This window comes from Phyllostomus discolor, chromosome 9, assembly GCF_004126475.2.
Source record: "Phyllostomus discolor isolate MPI-MPIP mPhyDis1 chromosome 9, mPhyDis1.pri.v3, whole genome shotgun sequence".
Taxonomy (NCBI): domain Eukaryota; kingdom Metazoa; phylum Chordata; class Mammalia; order Chiroptera; family Phyllostomidae; genus Phyllostomus; species Phyllostomus discolor.
Genome location: NC_040911.2, coordinates 67,862,510 through 67,878,813, shown reverse-complemented (window position 1 = coordinate 67,878,813; position 16,304 = coordinate 67,862,510). Strand labels below are relative to the sequence as shown.

Below are 16,304 nucleotides of genomic sequence, written 5' to 3'. Positions count from 1 at the left end.
CCATACCTTATTGAGTTCCCTTAGTTTGCTCTTGGCAACAGCTGCATCTTCCTGCTCTGTAGCCAGCAGCTTTTCCTTCTCTTCCAGCTGGCGTTTCAGAATTGCCACAGGGTCACCCTTCTGAGTGGCCTAGAAATGTCCACAGAGCCATGTTAACAGAAGGTATAGACAGACACTGTTTGTTCCTCCCAACCCAGCAATCAGACTTTGACCCAGGAAAAGAGCAGTGTCCTCATGAAGTGGGAACAGAAACTTCAAGATGAGCAGGTGCCATGCTGACTCCAGATACTTCTGGGCGAAAGCACCCTGCCTTAGCAACACAGTCTGCAGGGCCTCCAAGACCCATATGTACAGAAGCTGTCTGGCAAAAGCACTAGATCTGTGAGGTAGTTTTTAGGAGCATGGTGTTTCCCATTAACTTGAGTCAATGTTAGGGCCTCTTCCTGCCCCACTGAGGGGCAATGATCATTGTTTCTGGTTCAGTGCCCACCTCTAAGATGCTGTGTGCAGCCCATAGCCATTAGCTGAAGCACAAGAGCCATGGGAGGGAAAGTATATTCTGGGAACAAAAGCCTAAATTGAGTCAAGACCTCTCCTTGGAGGAAAAAAAAAAAATCCTGACCTTCTCCAGCCACTCACAGCCAGGACACCTCCTGCCACTGCCACCTCCCCACCCCCATGCTGAATAAGCAATTCCTTGAGACTACATGACACATCACAGCTCAGCAAGGGTCAAGAGGGAAGGAACCCCCACTAGCCTCTCAAGATACTCCTCAACATCTCTAACCATTAAGCTGCCACAAAATTCTTTATCAAAATTACCTACAACTTTACTTCTGATTAAGGGTCAAATAAACAGCACTTCCTGGTGGCAGCTCATTCGCTAAAGTACCAGAGGGTGGGTGCCAGCCTCTGAACTGGCCAACAGCAGGAGGGAAGGTACTTCTGGGCCCATCACAGGATTCCCTTACTCAGTGTGTCCCTACACACCGGAACCCTGGCCTCAAACCAGCCAGGCCCCAGCTCCTGTGTTCCACCCCTAGGCTCCCTATAACTCAGAGCTCTGCACTGGCTCTGTGTGTTTCAGTGGCTTGGCCATGGCTGGGCTGTGGCAGAAGCCAAAGGATCTGCAGGGTCATTTATGCAGCCTCTGCTTGAGAAAGGGCAGCAGGGTTCTGCCAAGAAAATTATGCGGAGACTATTCCCTGTGCAGCTTGGCAAGCCAGGTGTGGCCAGCCCCGGGACTGAGTAACCTCCACAACTCACAGTCCCTGAGAGGGAGGGGGAAGAGACAACCACCCAGGTCAGCTGCAGAGAGCACTGAATGTGGGTCAGGGAGGGTGAGCTCACCTTATGCCAAGTATCCTGAATGACACCAGCCTTCTCAGACAGGATCTCAATGAGCCGCTGGGCCTCACCCTCGTTGAACACCATGCTTCCAACTGTGGAGACCAGCGTCTTGTACGGGAGGTAGAGAGGACTGTCAGTGTCTGGGGGCCCTGTGCAGACAGAAGGATCAGGGACTTATACACAGACACAACCAAGCCTGTCCTACCCCAAAGCAGCAGGGGCCAGTCAGAGCCAAGCACTCTGTCCAGTTGCCTGGGGGTATGGTTCCTTGACTTATGATGGGTTTACATCCCAACAAACTCATCATAAGTTGAAAATATCTAAGTAAAAAATGCACTTAGTACACCAAACCTACTAAACATCACAGCTTAGCCTAGCCTACCTTAAATGTGCTCAGAACACTTACATTAGCCTACAGTTAGGCAAAGTCATCAAACATATAGCCGTTTTATAATAAAGTGTTGAATATCTCATGCAATTCATTATGCATATTGCTTCTGAATCATCATAAAGTTGAAAGACTATAGGTGGAACCATCATCAATTGGGGACAGTCTGTGCTCAGAAATGGAATAATTGAGGTCCCTGCAGCTGAAAGACGGCCAAACGGGGTGCCCAGGTAAAGAAAGGTGGGGAGTCCCTGGGTTGGGGGTGATCCTCCTTACCCTTGTCATCAAAACGAACACAATTAATCAAGACAATGGTATTTTTCCCTTTTTTCTCAGATAGGATCCTTCTTTTTTCCTTCTTTTCTCAAACAGCCCAGCAGGTCTCTGCATGACCACACCCTATGGCCTGTGGGTTCTGACTGAGCAGTGAGCCTGTCATTTCCCACAAACACAGAAGCCTACAGCCACACCCCTGGAGTCACAGGAGAAGCATGGAAAGCAAAAGCCCCATGTCCCCAAGGTTGCTGCTTCTCTGATGCTCTAGGGAAAAGGAGGCTGCCTCCCACACACCCAGGTTCAAACATAATGTCCAGCTCTCCCTCGAGGAAGCTTAGACACATTTTAGGAGAAGGAAGGCCAGACTGGGTTCTTCAGGAACGGGCCTGCCCATTCCTTGGACCATTAGTGACCTCTGGAGGAGGCAGAGCCATTTGCCAAAAACCAGCTGTCACCTGGGAAACAATCCTGATGTCACCACCCCAAAAAACTTTACTCTTGTTGCAGGCTCTCAAAGCAAGAAAGGAGAAGCTGAGATGCCCCATCTGGTAGGATCCCTGCCTGAAATGCCTGGGCAATATTTATGCTGAGGCTCAAATCTGCCCCATGGCTGAATGACAGGCCAAAAATGAGCTGAAACCAAGGAAACAGGCCGACCTGCAGTGGCCCCTTTAGCTAAGCCCATCTCACTGAGGACAATGAATGCAGAAGGCTTCCATGGCAACCCTAAATTCACTAGCTTGTCACAATATTTTCACCAACTAGTCACAATATTTTCATCACAAGTCATGCAGTTAGCACAACAGCTTAAATAAGGGGACTGTGGGACAGGGGCAAGCTGGTTGCTACAAGCACCTTCATTTTAGAGCTTATTACCTTGGTGAACCTTGAGTTTAGAAATAACCACAGTGACATTAAAGGCCTAAGAGCTGAAGGGTGTCATGAATATGGGTGAGTGCATGGGGGAAGGAAGCATGTCCCCTTCGGCCTTCTGTCTTTTCACTGAAATATACATATATATAATATAAAGTGATTTTAATGGTAAACCTATGAACACTAGAAAAAATTCTGAGTACAGCTGAGCCAAAAGGGAAAAACAAACAAACAAACAAACAAACAAAACACTCTCTAGTTCATTATCTGGAAAAAAACCCACTGTTAGCATTTTGAGTTACAAGTTTCCTGCTTTCCTCCCTTGGCCTGTTACACAAACATTTACTGCCAGGGTTTTCCAGCAGGAGGACCATTTGTTTCAAAGACACCCTGGCGTAAGACTGGGCAAGACAGACTCCCTGAAGCTGATCACTACACAAACAATTTCCTGTTCTCACTCAGGAAGGTCTACTCCTGTACTGCCTGGTACACTGACCTCCAGTCATATGGGGCTACTGGGCACCTGAAATGTGGTCATGTGAACTGAGGTGTGTTACAAGTGGGAGTATACACTGGATTTCAAAGATGTATAAAAATATATAAAATCTGTCATAATTTTCTCTTGATTTTATGTTGAAATTATAATATTTGGAGTAAACTGGGTTAAAAGAAAATGAATTCCATTTGTTTGCCTTTTTAAATGTGGCTACTAGGAAGATTTAAACTCCATCTGTGACATACACTATGTTTCCATTGGACAAGCCAGTCTGCTCCTTTCCAGCCCTGAGACCTACAAGGCACTCCCTGCTGAAGTCCTCTGGTAGCCCTCATCCCCACAGGGGCTTCAGAGTGACCAGGGGCTGAGGCTGCTCCAGAAGGCTCTCCTTGAAGACCATCTTGTAGGCCCCTAAGGCCCCTACTATCCTGCTAGGATGAAGGGGACATCGAGGTAATGCAACTGCACTTCACTGTGAAATGTCATTTCCTTCACAGCCATCACCACAGTAGTCTTGACAAATGTTCATTCCCTCCTGGAGGTCTAGACACCCTGTCCATAAACCATTTCTGAGAATGTTCTGTGACAGTGTCATTCTAATATACCTTTAACAAAATGTTATAATGTAAATATATTAAAATTTATTATATATTAATGAATTAAGTAATAAAAACTTGTAACAAGTGAAACAATCCAAAGCTATGTACAGCAAAACTTAATTCCCCCTGCCCACTCCCCTCCCAGAAACTGTCATGGCCTTCTCCAACCTCATACAAACACTATCTTTTACATGATTTTAATAGAGCCATGACTTTACATTTTTTCATTAAGTCTTTTAGGTAAGAATGGCACTGTCTCTATGCCTCCCAAATAAGGGAAGTATAACTGAAAGAAAAAGGGACTTGGAAGTAGGAACCAGAACTCTGGACCTCTGTGAGGGTCACATTTATTTCCAGGTTTCAAGATCCTCTCACCACACCAGCGGCACTAAGCCCACATTGATGAGGGACCCATAACTGGGAGACAGGCACACTACATGTAGGCACATACCCCATGTCTCTAGCAAATACTTGGAAGACTAGAAATAATCCTTGGTATTGTGAAATCTTAAGGCACCAAAATAAACTTGTCAAAGATTCAACATCTAATCTGTTAAACCACAGACTTCACAAAAATCGTGAGGCAGTTAAATCTAGTAGGATCAGCTCACTGAGGGCCTGCTCTTGTAGCTAATTTTGCCTACCTTGGTGAGTTTGAAATACCAGGAACAGGACAGGGAGGACTGAGGAAGAAATGAGATAGCAGGAGGGCAAAGAGGAAGGGCCAGTGTCCCACGGCTCTGGAGTAATCCAGGCTCCTGTCTGGCAGGGATCGGACAGGCCTGGGTGCACGGGGAAGCCTCTTTGGAGCGAAGTGGCCATGGGCATGTTCCTATGATCTGAGCCAGAAGCTTCAGAGTTGTGGACTTGTTTTAGGAGAGCAAGACAAGAAATTTTTATGTTATCTCCTGACCTTTGTGCTGACAGCTAACTCAATTAAAAATAGATAAAGAAAACCACTGTGAGGCTGAACAAACACATCTATGGATCAGGTCCAGCCTTTAGGTTACCTCTGCCCTTGGGTACAGACATCATGGTCAGAACAAGGCCCCTGGTGGCCTGGGTTCAAATTCCAGCTCATCTCTTTCCTGCGGGTTCATCCTGGACAAGTGGCTACACCTCTCTTTGCCTGTTTCCTCATATGTGAAATGGGGGTAGTTAATTGTTCCTCTCTCACAGCCTCACTGCAATGTGCTTGAACAATGCTTAGCACAGGATAAAATACTGCAAAACCCACCCACAGGGCCACCTTCAAGCCCCAATCACAGGAGAATCCCAGACCCTGACCCTTCCCCAGACAGTGCACCTAGGCAGAAGCTCAGGGTGGCTGAAGCAATTCTGCCTTTTCTCCTACTCCTACCAACAGAATAGAAGATATATGAAGGTGGTGTCCAGGGGGCAGCCCTCAGTGGACAGAGCACCACAGGCTGGCTCCTGCTTTGTACCACTGTCCTCACTCAGGAGGTTAAAGGGGCAGAACATATAGGTAGATGAGGAGCCTTCTGCCTCCCTGGGCTCTCATCCAAGAAGCATGTAGAACTCAGATAATGTGCATAATGCTTCAAATTCCAAAACTACGTTCCCTTTCAAAACCACACTGGGAGTCTTAATCACCTAAAATTAAACTTATCTTGCAAAAAAAAAAAAAGGCACTCAGGAATCTCTTTCTCACAGTCAAGTGGGGTCCTTCGGGGAGAATTTTCTCTCTGCCTGCATCATTACCAGGATCCCCAGTGGCCAGGTTCCAGCCAAAGGAGACCCATGGGGTTCCATAGTTTAGCACTGTTTCGCATCATACCCCTCCCCGGTTCCAGTTCCTGAACACTGCTGGCACTGTTCATGCCCAGCTTACTCAACCAACAGGGAGGACATTGGTACTGCTCTGCTCCAGGAAGTACTTCCAGAGCTTGAGACAGCTGATGATCAATGAGAAGAAATTATTGCCCCAGCCCTGTAATGGGCTCTAGTTCAACTCCAGCTGTTGTTTCAGGTGACTGGCAGTTGTGCCTAAGGCAGGCAGGTCCAGGTGGTCTCCACACACATAATATGGACCTACTATGTACCTGGCAGTCTACAAAAGGCTAGGCCTGGAAAGGTAAGTTAGGAGTGAAGTGCCAGCTAACCCAGGCGGAGGTGGTGGAGGAAATGGAGAAGGCAAACACACAGTGGAGCCACACAGAGGGAACTTGGGGACTGTGCATCACTGCAGAAGCAACTATGGCAGCAACACCAGAATAACATTTAAACAGGGGACACTTAAGCAAAATACTACTGGATAAGGAGAAGGCATGTGCTGGGGCTTCAGCAAGAGGTGCAGCACAGGACCAGCATGGAGGCTTGCAAGGGGCCTTGCTAGTCAGAGTGCAGGAAGTGAGGCCAGAGTACATCCAAGCCTTCACAGGCCCCAGGAGTCTGGGTTTTATTCCACAATCAAGAAGCAAAGCCTAGAAGTGAGCAACATTTGCATTTTGGGAAAATTATTCCAGCACACCTAAGGAAACAAGGTTGGCAACAGGTAGATCAGAGAAGAGCCCAGGGCCATGGACCAAGCCTGAGAGTATTTAGGAAGCCAAGCTGTGGAGACAGAGGACCAGGTACCAACCCAGTGACTCTGACAGCAGAACCTGCCAAAGGGCTGTTGTCTTGGGAGTTAGGGAAGAACACCACTGGCAAAGACACTCATTTTGTCAGAGAATGTCTGGACTAGTCTGAAGGCCTCAGATGCACAGATGCAGGCAGAGTGGCTGCTGCCTCTAGACCACACACAGGGCAACAGCTTAGGTCAAAGGGCCTTGCATGGCCTCCCAACAGAAAGTCAGACACCAATCTCAGGGTACCTTCCAGGCTGACATCCCCAGTCACTTGAGCCAAACTCCAGTCAAAGACCCCAGAGCCCCAAGAAGGGCTCCCCTCCCTGCTCCTTCTTGAAGCTTAGGACCACACAAACAATCTTATCATTCAGCAATGGAAGACAAGCCCTGACTCCTACAGACCCCAAGTTCAGAGAGTGTCTCCCCGAATCACAGAAGCAGGTGCACCCATCCCTAGAAAAGCAAAATTTGGGCCAGCATTGCCACTGGCCTCCCCACTAGCTACATGTTCACTGACAGGAAAGGGTCTTCCTGGGCTTGTGCGGAAGCAACACTAATGAGGCCCTTGATGAAATGCATCAATGGCAGTGGCTGCAGTCCCTGCCATCTTCATCCATCCTCCATAGCAGAGGTAGGCTTTCCAAGCCCAGCTCAGCCACGGAGCCCAGCACTGTGCAGGGGCTGTTCTGCCCTCATGACTGGGTGCACTCATCCCCTCACTGCCATAGACACTAACATCTGGCATTTTAATTGCACTGGAATGAAGTACAAATAATGTCAAGAGCAATACTATATGGGGCCTTTGAATCAGGCCTTTTCCTTTGGTTGGAGAAAAAAGTAATCTGTTAACTGAGAAATTGTGCTGTTAATGATGTCTAATGGAATTTTTAAAAATTCTATAAATTGCATGACTTATTTTTCTCATTACACTACACTTGTTTTTTCTCCAAATTTAAAAAAAAAACCCACAATTTATATTCAAAACATGAACACCATCTTTAGCTTCTCTAAGACATGGCAATACCACACTGTTACTTGGCTTGCTTCTCTAGGGGATGCTTTTGTTCTTTTTAAAAAGAAGAAAAGAGCTAGATTTGAAGAACTTAAGAGAAAGTGAATAAAGGGTCAAAAGCCCTACGGAGATTTCTCCAGAGCTTCAGGACCTGAAAAATTGAGTTAAGTTCAAAAGAAAGAGTATCAAACTTATTCTCAACACACACCTGTCTGTTCTAGCCCTAAAGGGGTGCTACAGATAGAGGCCCAGGCTCTAGCTCTGGTCCCTGCCCTGCTATTTTGCTGGCTCCTTGATTTCAGGGCTTTGGTTTCTGCTTTTGTGAAACAGGTAAAAATGTCAATGCACCTTTCAGAATGTTAGGGGAATAAATTCATGAAAAAGAGCTTCATAAACCATGAACCTAACCAAACATCTGGTTGAGAACAATGGTATCACATTCCCAGTGGTGACCCAGCACCACACCTCAGACAGAGCAAGCCCACAGCACAAGGGACAGCCATGGCAGGAGGAGAGGTAGAACAGGAGGAAGGAAGAAGTGGCAGTTTTATCAAGTTACATGGTTTTTAGATGAGGCCACTGCTAAGCTACAAACACCTTGAGTAAAGTTTTCCCGGTAAGTCTGAAAATTTCTTTCCATTTCCTTTGACCTCTAGTAACACTGCCCCACTGATTAGGTTATAGCATATGATCTTATTTGCATTTCCACCTGCTGTGGCAGAGGTAGAAGCAGCCTGGTGAAGCCTCCTTGCACAAAACATGGAGCATCCAGGCCCCTGGGACACTGTCAGCTTCGCAAATGCAGGGCCCACCTTAAAATTTCCTTCTTAGCTCAGTTTGTGACCATCTACTGGGTGCCCAAGACAGGGATAAGCCTGAGAAGAACTGGCAACTTTCTTTCTTCCACGTGGTCCCCCTAAAGAGCAAGGATTTTTTCCATTGCTCAGAGGATGCTCAGGGGGCCTCTGATCAGGGCTGGATAGCCTCACAGCGCCTGGAAGGACAGGAGTTCTGTTAGATACAATGAGGGCCTGTTTATTTGACTCAGACAAATAGTGGAGTTTTTGTTTCATAACATGCTACAGGAAGCTGGGAAATACAAAAGGGTAAAAAAAAAGATATTGAGATTTATCTACAGTCCTGTCCCCCAAAGATGGCCTCTTTCTCCATATGAGTGTGTGTGTGTTTGTCAACGTGGTCATCATGGGGCTGTAGAAGCTGTGTCTCTTGGGGAGTGAGTGGGCTCCCTGGGCCCTGTCATGGTGGCCTTTTAGCCCCAGATAAACAGCCCATGTCTGCAGATGGGGAGCGTACCAGGCATAAAGCCAGCCCACCATCCAACAAAGGAGGGCCATGCCTAGGGAACCTACCTGGCTCCAGCCTTCATCAGCTGCTACACCTCACAAACCAAATCCAATGTTCTAAAGCCCATTTAAATGTGGAATTTCCAGAACAAGCATCCTGTACTTCCCAAGGCTAAGTCTTTGGTATGTATAGCCAGGCCTAGACCCACTCTGTGCTAGTCTGGACTTACTTTCAGGTCCTGAAACACAGCTCTCCTAAAAGTGTAATGCTAACAGGCCCCTTAGCACACACTAGGTGCAGGGTGGCAGGCCAGCATAATAGTGCAGGTAAAGACTAAGTCTGAGGACAAAAATAGAATTAAAAAAAAAAACCACCACCACCACCACATCCACACACTTCCTGTGAAAAGAAACATGGCCTTCCTAATAAGCACCATGCACAAGTGCTGAGGTAACTATCAGAGAATGAACCTATGCCTACCTCCATACCTGCCAGGCCCCCCTTTTGAGCATCTGTCAGTGAGGACCCCCGTGGGTCAACCTGGTGATGATTAAGGAAGCGACCCCATCTCTGGTGGACCCCAGCTCTGGGGTAGGTTTTGCCATTCATTTGTCACGTGTCATGGCCAGCCTCCATGACCTCACTCGTCACATCACACTGTGATATGCAGGTTAATGTGGAGCTCAACCACCCCACTCAGAACGCAAGCAGACAGAACAAAGAGAAAGCTGCATGGCTCCAGCACAGGGCTGCAAAGACATGTTTACTTCCACGGGGCCACCTTCCTCCTAGTGACTCTTGTTTAGAGCAGTACTATCCAACAGAGGTTACTGTGCTGATGCAGATGTTGTTCTTCATATGCACTATCCAAAAGGGAAGCTGATGGCCATGTGTGACCACTGAATGTTTGGAATGTGGCTAGTATGATGGAATCCTTCATTTTATTGACTTTTGACTGACTTCAGTTTTAACTTATATGGCCCCATGTGACTAGCAGCTCCCATAGTAGACAACACAGTCCTAGCACTAGCTCTTTGGGGTCAAAACCTCATTACCCTGAGGTACCTCTTTCACCTGAGTTAAGGTGTTCTGATTTGGTGGAATAACTTCCTTCATGGCCTGCTCCACTCCAGTGACCCAGAACCTACTCCCCAAGTGCCTCCCTATGGTCATCAGGCCACCTGCCCCACGTGAAAGTAGCCACCAAGGCTACTTTCATCTCTAGGTCCCCAAGTTTCTAGACACCCAGGGCCAGTCAGCCCACCCAGAGCTGTGTCCAAAGTTCCCTTCTCCAGGGCACACAAAGCCCTGGAGATGCTGGAGGTGGACAGGCCCTCTACAGACACAGAGAAGCTCAACTCCAGCTGGAGGGCCAGAATGTCAAAGGTAGACAGCTGGGGCTGACCACAGCCTCATAGGACATCAGATGTAACTGCATGAAAAGAATGTGGCTTGCTTCTCACTTGGCAACATGGTTACAGACACAAATGCTAAATATGAGTCGGATTAATTCTGGAACACTAAACTCCACATAAAAGGTGTAACTGTAAGAGAAGTATGAGCCCCATTCCATAAGCCCCTGGGAAAACCCATGATTTCATAATCATGGAGCTGGGGGCAGGGAGTGAGCTTCATCTACCTTGGAGGGCCCTGAAGATGGCTTTACACATCGACCCCAGGAAAACAGTGCTAAGATTGCACAGTGCAGATTCTGGGAAATAAAAAATAAAGTACATACTCTGTCTGGTGTAGCTCAATGGATTGAGCACAGGCCTGAGAACCAAAAGCCTGCTGGTTCAATACCCATTCAGGGCACATACCTGGGTTGCAGGCCAGGTCCCCGGTTGGGGGCATGCAAAATGCAACCAACTGATGCTTCCCCTGCACAATGACGTTTCCCTCTTTTTCTCTCTTCCTTCCCCTCTAATAAGAAATAAATAAAATCTTTAAAAATAAATAAATAAATAAAAGTAAAATAAAGAACATGAAAATACTTCCCCATGTTTTCAGACTCTCAAGACACCCTAAAGAATAAAGAAATTCACCTTCCAGGTGTCATATCAGCCATACATATTACCCCTTGTGGCTATTTTCATTTTGGTCCTTTCTGACTATCTCACGTGGTGGTTTCTGTGGCCAAGAGCTCCATATTGCACCCTTGCAGTGATAGTCTCCCAGCGTCTGGGCTGATCAATACTAATTTTGGCTGTCTTTTATATTTTCTAGGGTTTGATTTCTTTTTCAATTACAGTGGTACCTTGGTACTCTTTGTTAATTCATTCCAGAACTCATGACGAGTGCCAAAACTGTTGAGTACCAAATGATGAAGCATTTCCTCTTACAGGGCAGCGTCTTGACTTCATAAAAGTCCTTGCCGGTACAACAAGTCCCAAGCAAGCAAGCATCAAGTGCTGAAACATTTTTTTTCTCATCAAAATGCAGTGGGTATGGAATTTGATGAGTTCTGAAGGCAATGAGTACCAAGGTATGACTGTTTATCTAGTTCATCTAAGCCTTACATTTTTAGAGGGTTGTAGGCAGACTCTTCCAAATCTTGAACATACTGCCCAAGATCATTGCCTCAACATTTCTCCTCCCTTCTGAAATGAGGCTCCCTTCCCTCATTGTAGTTCCTAGGGATGATGCCGTCTACTTCAGAACCATTTTATTCCCACACCTGGCTGGCCAGCACCCTACTTGTACTTACAATAGTTTGGGAATACGGAGTATATTCACACATCACACAAAACTGGCCTTCCAAGAGCCACTTAAAACTATCCAATAATCTTATCTATTTTTCCCTCCAGATGGGACTTTTAGAATAGTTTTGTCAAGAGGGAAAAATTCCATTGAAATTTTGGCTGGAAGAATAATAAACTACTAAGTGAACTTTGGAATAACTACATTTTATCTATAATATCTAATTGTTATTCTCCTGGACCATGGTGCTTCTTTCCTCTTCAAATTTTGTCTTGTACCACCATATACCACCATATCAGTTGAGCTGCTGTGTAGTTTCACACAGGCATAAAGGTCCTCCTAATTACTGCAGACAGTTATAGGTAGAGTGTTGGGGAGTCTCCTCAATTGGCCAAGATGGTAGCAGGGGGAAGTTCTTACACTGAGAGGGCCAAAAGCTTGAAATATGAATAGACAGGGCCTGAGGGTGCTAAAAGCTAGAAAGATGAATGAATAGGGCCCCAAAGGGCACCAAAATCTAGAAAGATAATTGGATATGAAAAAAGCCCTCCCCTCCCTATCCCTATAAGAACCTCCAGCTTGAGCAAGAAGATTGAGATGGTCTTTGGGATGGAAGTCCACCACTCTCCCAGGTCACGCAACCCCTGAATACAACCTCTCTTCTTTTGCACCAGCACCTACCTCACGAGTTTGGTTTTTGTTGTGACAGGCAGCCAAAACTCTGTTTAGTTCAGGTAGGTTTTGGTGACTCTGGTGGGACACTAAGTCTCAGAGGGCATAGGCTGACCTTAAGAGAACAGGACTGTGGGGATTTCCCGACAACTCCTGAGAATTTTTCTTGGGGAATATCCCTGTACTCCTGCTCAAGGTCTCAGCCACCTGAAATGCTTGGCTGGTGAAAGGAAACAAGTCTGGGGAGCAGATGGGCTCTGGGACTGGTTAAGTCGAACCAGCATGCAAACCAGGGGGATCCTCTATCTCTGCCCCCTGGGCTTTGTGCCACTTGAACTTTGTGCCACTTGAGTCCAGTTAGGACCATTTGTGGTACCAGTTGGCAGGATATCCCTGCCACATGGGCTTTGAGGCATTTGGGTCCAGTTAGGACCACTTTCAGTATTGGTTGGCAGGAAGTAAGACATTAAGCCTTACTTGTAAGCACCAGTTTGGAATAATGGAATTATAAGATTTAAGTTTTGTTTATATGGTCCCACTTTGAGGTCTTGCTATGGTTATGGTTTTGGGTTTGTATTTTTGTACCATCAGGGGTTGTTCTGTTTTCATTCCTGTAGGAAATCTTTTGTGCCACATTTTAGCAGTGGTCCAAGTACAGCTGTGAGCCAATGACTAAGAAGGAATTGGTTTTCTATTATAACACTGCTTGGCTTATGTATACTTTAAACTGTCGGGAGAAATGGCCCCTAAATGGCTTCCTAAATTATTTTGCCAATGGTCAGGGAAATGGGACAAAATCCCTTATGTTCAGGCATTTTGGTCTTTACACAACAAGGATTCAGCAAAGAAAGGGAACAACCTAAGGATACAGAGAAGGGAAATGGCTTCAAAATCCCTCTCTGATAATAAGACACAAGAAGAAAAGGAAAATGAAGAAGTGAATCTCTTTAATGCCCTGAACCCAGGGAACATAGGATTAGCAGAGGAAGATTTCCCCTACCACCACCCCTGCTGCTGGATACCCCTGAAATAGAACCCAAAGGGGTGACAGCTCCACCCCTCTGTGAGGAAGGAATGGTCTCCCCCTGAAAGACCCAGTAGGGCACCCGATTTGGCCAGGGAGCATCCCTATCTGGAGCAGGACAATTCCCTTTGAGGCAATACCCTATAGGCACAATAACCAGGAAGACTAGCCCACTGGTTACTATTAGGCCCGTACTCCATTTTCCACTTCAAATTTACTGAATTGGAAGAATTCTAACCCCTCACATAAGGAGAACCCTCAGGAAATGGCAGTTCTTATTACCTCTATTTTTGCCACTCACCATCCAAACTGGGGAGACGTACAGGCTCTCCTTAACATCCTGCTAATGGTGGTGAAAGGTGGCTCGCCATAAATAAGGTTAATGAAGAGGCTGAAGAGAACTCCAATGGAACCCCCAACCCAGCCAGGGTGATTCCCTTGAAAGAGCACAACTGGAACCTGAATAGCGAGAACCTAGCCTCCCTAAAACACTACAAAAGGTGCATATTAGAAGGGCTTAAAAAACAGGTATCTAAACACAAGGGCCTGAATATAAAATGTGCTATTCAACACACACCAAACAAAGACTCTTCTGAATATTTAAAAAGGATGTATTAGGCCTACTGAAAGCACACCGATGCTGATACACAGGCACCAGAAAATGTCTAGATGGTAAACATGATTTCTGTTGAGCAAAGTACCCCGGATGTCAGAAGGAAGCTCCAACATTTAGACAGGGCAATGAGAATAAATTGTTACCAGCTGGTAGACATAGCCTTTACCATGCCTGGAAAAAAAGGGGAATTAAAGCAGGCCACCATTTTCTTAGAAACACTGTGTGGAAACCAGGGGAGGCAGGACCCAAAAGGAAAAGGGTCCCACTTAGCACCAATCGATGTGCCTACTGCAAGGAGGAGGGCCACTGGAAAAAGGACTACCTGGAAATCAAAAGGAAAAACAGAAAGGAGAAACCCTCACCATGAAATGTTAAAAGGGGGAGTACTGGCTGAAACCGGTGCTTTGGAAAATATCAAGCCATTTTATTACACAACCCAAATGTTGCCTTGCAAACCACTACCACCTTAAACCTCATCACCCTACTCCTGGACTCTAAGGGAGTCTCAGACCTCCAGCAGGATTGTTTAAAAATTACTGCCAAAGTTTATTCCAGCAAACCAAATCTATGGGACCAGCTACTGACAGAACCAAACTGGGAATTATATACAGATGGGAAAGCCTTCATGAGGAGAATAGTCAACAAGGAGCCGGGTACATGGCAGTCATCACAGAGAAGCTAAGAGGAGCTCAGTTGCTTGCTGTAGGAACCTCAGCACAAAAGGCTGAACTGACAGCCCTCATCAGACCTTTAGAATTTTCCTAGGGGAAAAATGATAACATCTACACTGATTCTAAATATGCCTTCATGGCAGTCCATGCCCATAGGGCAATATGGAAAGAAATTAGGCTCTTGGGAGTTCCAGTCAAGATGGAGACATAGTTAGACACAATGTGTCTCCTCCACCTGTGGGGGTTGGGACAGCATCGGGAGAAACTCACCTCACAGGAGAGTTCATTTGAGAGACCCACAGGGTCCTAGAATATACACAAGCCCACCCACTCTGGAATCAGCACCAGAGGGGTCCAATTTGATTGTGAGTAGTGGAGGAAGTGACTGAAAACCCGCAGCGAGCAGAGCAAGCACCACTGTTCCTCTTGGACCCCTCCACCACATACAGCGTCACAATGCAGTGACCTGGGTTGCCCCACACTGGTGAACACCTAAGGCTCCACTCCCTACTATATAACAGGTGTGACAAGACAGAAAACGGTCCAAATGAAAGAACAGATCAAAGCTCCAGAAAAAATACAACTAAGTGACAAAGAGATAGCCAACCTATCAGATGCAGAGTTCAAAACATTGGTAATCAGGATGCTCATAGAATTGGTTGAATACAGTCGCAAATTAGATAAAAAAAAAGAAAATGAAGGCTATGAAAAGTGAAATAAAGGAAGATGTACAGGGAACCAACAGTGACGGGAAGGAAACTAGGACTCAAATCAACAGTGTGGACCAGAAGGAAGAAGGAAACATTCAACCCCAACAGAATGAAGAAACAAGAACTCAAAAACATGAGGAGAGGCTTAGGAACCTCCAGGACAACTTTAAACATTCTAACATCTGAATTATAGGGGTACCAGAAGGAGAGGAGGAAGAGCAAGAAATTGAAAACTTATTTGAACAAATAATAAAGGAGAACTTCCCCATTCTGGCAAAGGAAATAGACTTCTAGGAAGTCTAGGAAACTCAGAGTCCCAAAGAAGTTGGACCCAAGGAGGAACACACCAAGGCACATCATAATTACATTACCCAAGATGAAAGATAAGGAGAGAATCTTAAAAGCAGCAAGAGAAAAAGAGACAGTTACCTACAAAGCAGTGCCCAAAAGACTGTCAGCTGATTTCTCAAAAGAAACCTGGCAGGCAAGAAGGGGCTGGAAGGAAGTACTCCAAGTCATGAAAGGCAAGGACCTACACCCAAGATTACTCTATCCAGCAAATCTATCATTTAGAATGGAAGGGCAGATAAAGTGCTTCCCAGATAAGGTCAAGTTAAAGGAGTTCATCATCACCAAGCCCTTATTTTATGAAATGTTAAACGGACTTATCTAAGAAAAAGAAGATAAAAAATATGAACAGTAAATTAACAGCAAACTCACAGTTATTAACAACCACACCTAAAACAAAATCAAAAGAAACTAAGCAAATGACTAGAACAGGAACAGAATCACAGAAATGGAGATCACATGGAGGGTTATCAACAGGGGAGTGGGAAGGGGAGAGGGGGGAAAAGGTACGAGAATAAGTAGCATAAATGGTAGGTAGAAAATAGACAGGGGGAGGGTAAGAATAGCATGGGAAATGTAAAAGCTAAAGAACTTATATGTATGACCCATGGACATGAACTAAAGGGAGGAAATGTGGGTGGGAGTGTGCAGGGTGGAGGGGAATAAAGGGGGG

General features: G+C 45.9%; 1 protein-coding gene across 42 annotated transcripts in view; it reads right to left on the bottom strand.

Moving 5' to 3' along the window:
• Positions 1–16,304, bottom strand: part of RRBP1 (ribosome binding protein 1) — a 77,785-nt gene that overhangs the window by 27,331 nt on the left and 34,150 nt on the right. For all 42 annotated transcript variants that reach the window (XM_028523518.1, XM_036009510.1, XM_028523520.2 and 39 more), the window contains 2 exons: positions 1,351–1,499; positions 7–129 (listed from right to left, as the gene is read on the bottom strand). In XM_028523518.1, the coding sequence (XP_028379319.1) occupies positions 7–129; positions 1,351–1,499 (272 nt within the window). The remainder of the gene's footprint in view (positions 1–6; positions 130–1,350; positions 1,500–16,304) is intronic.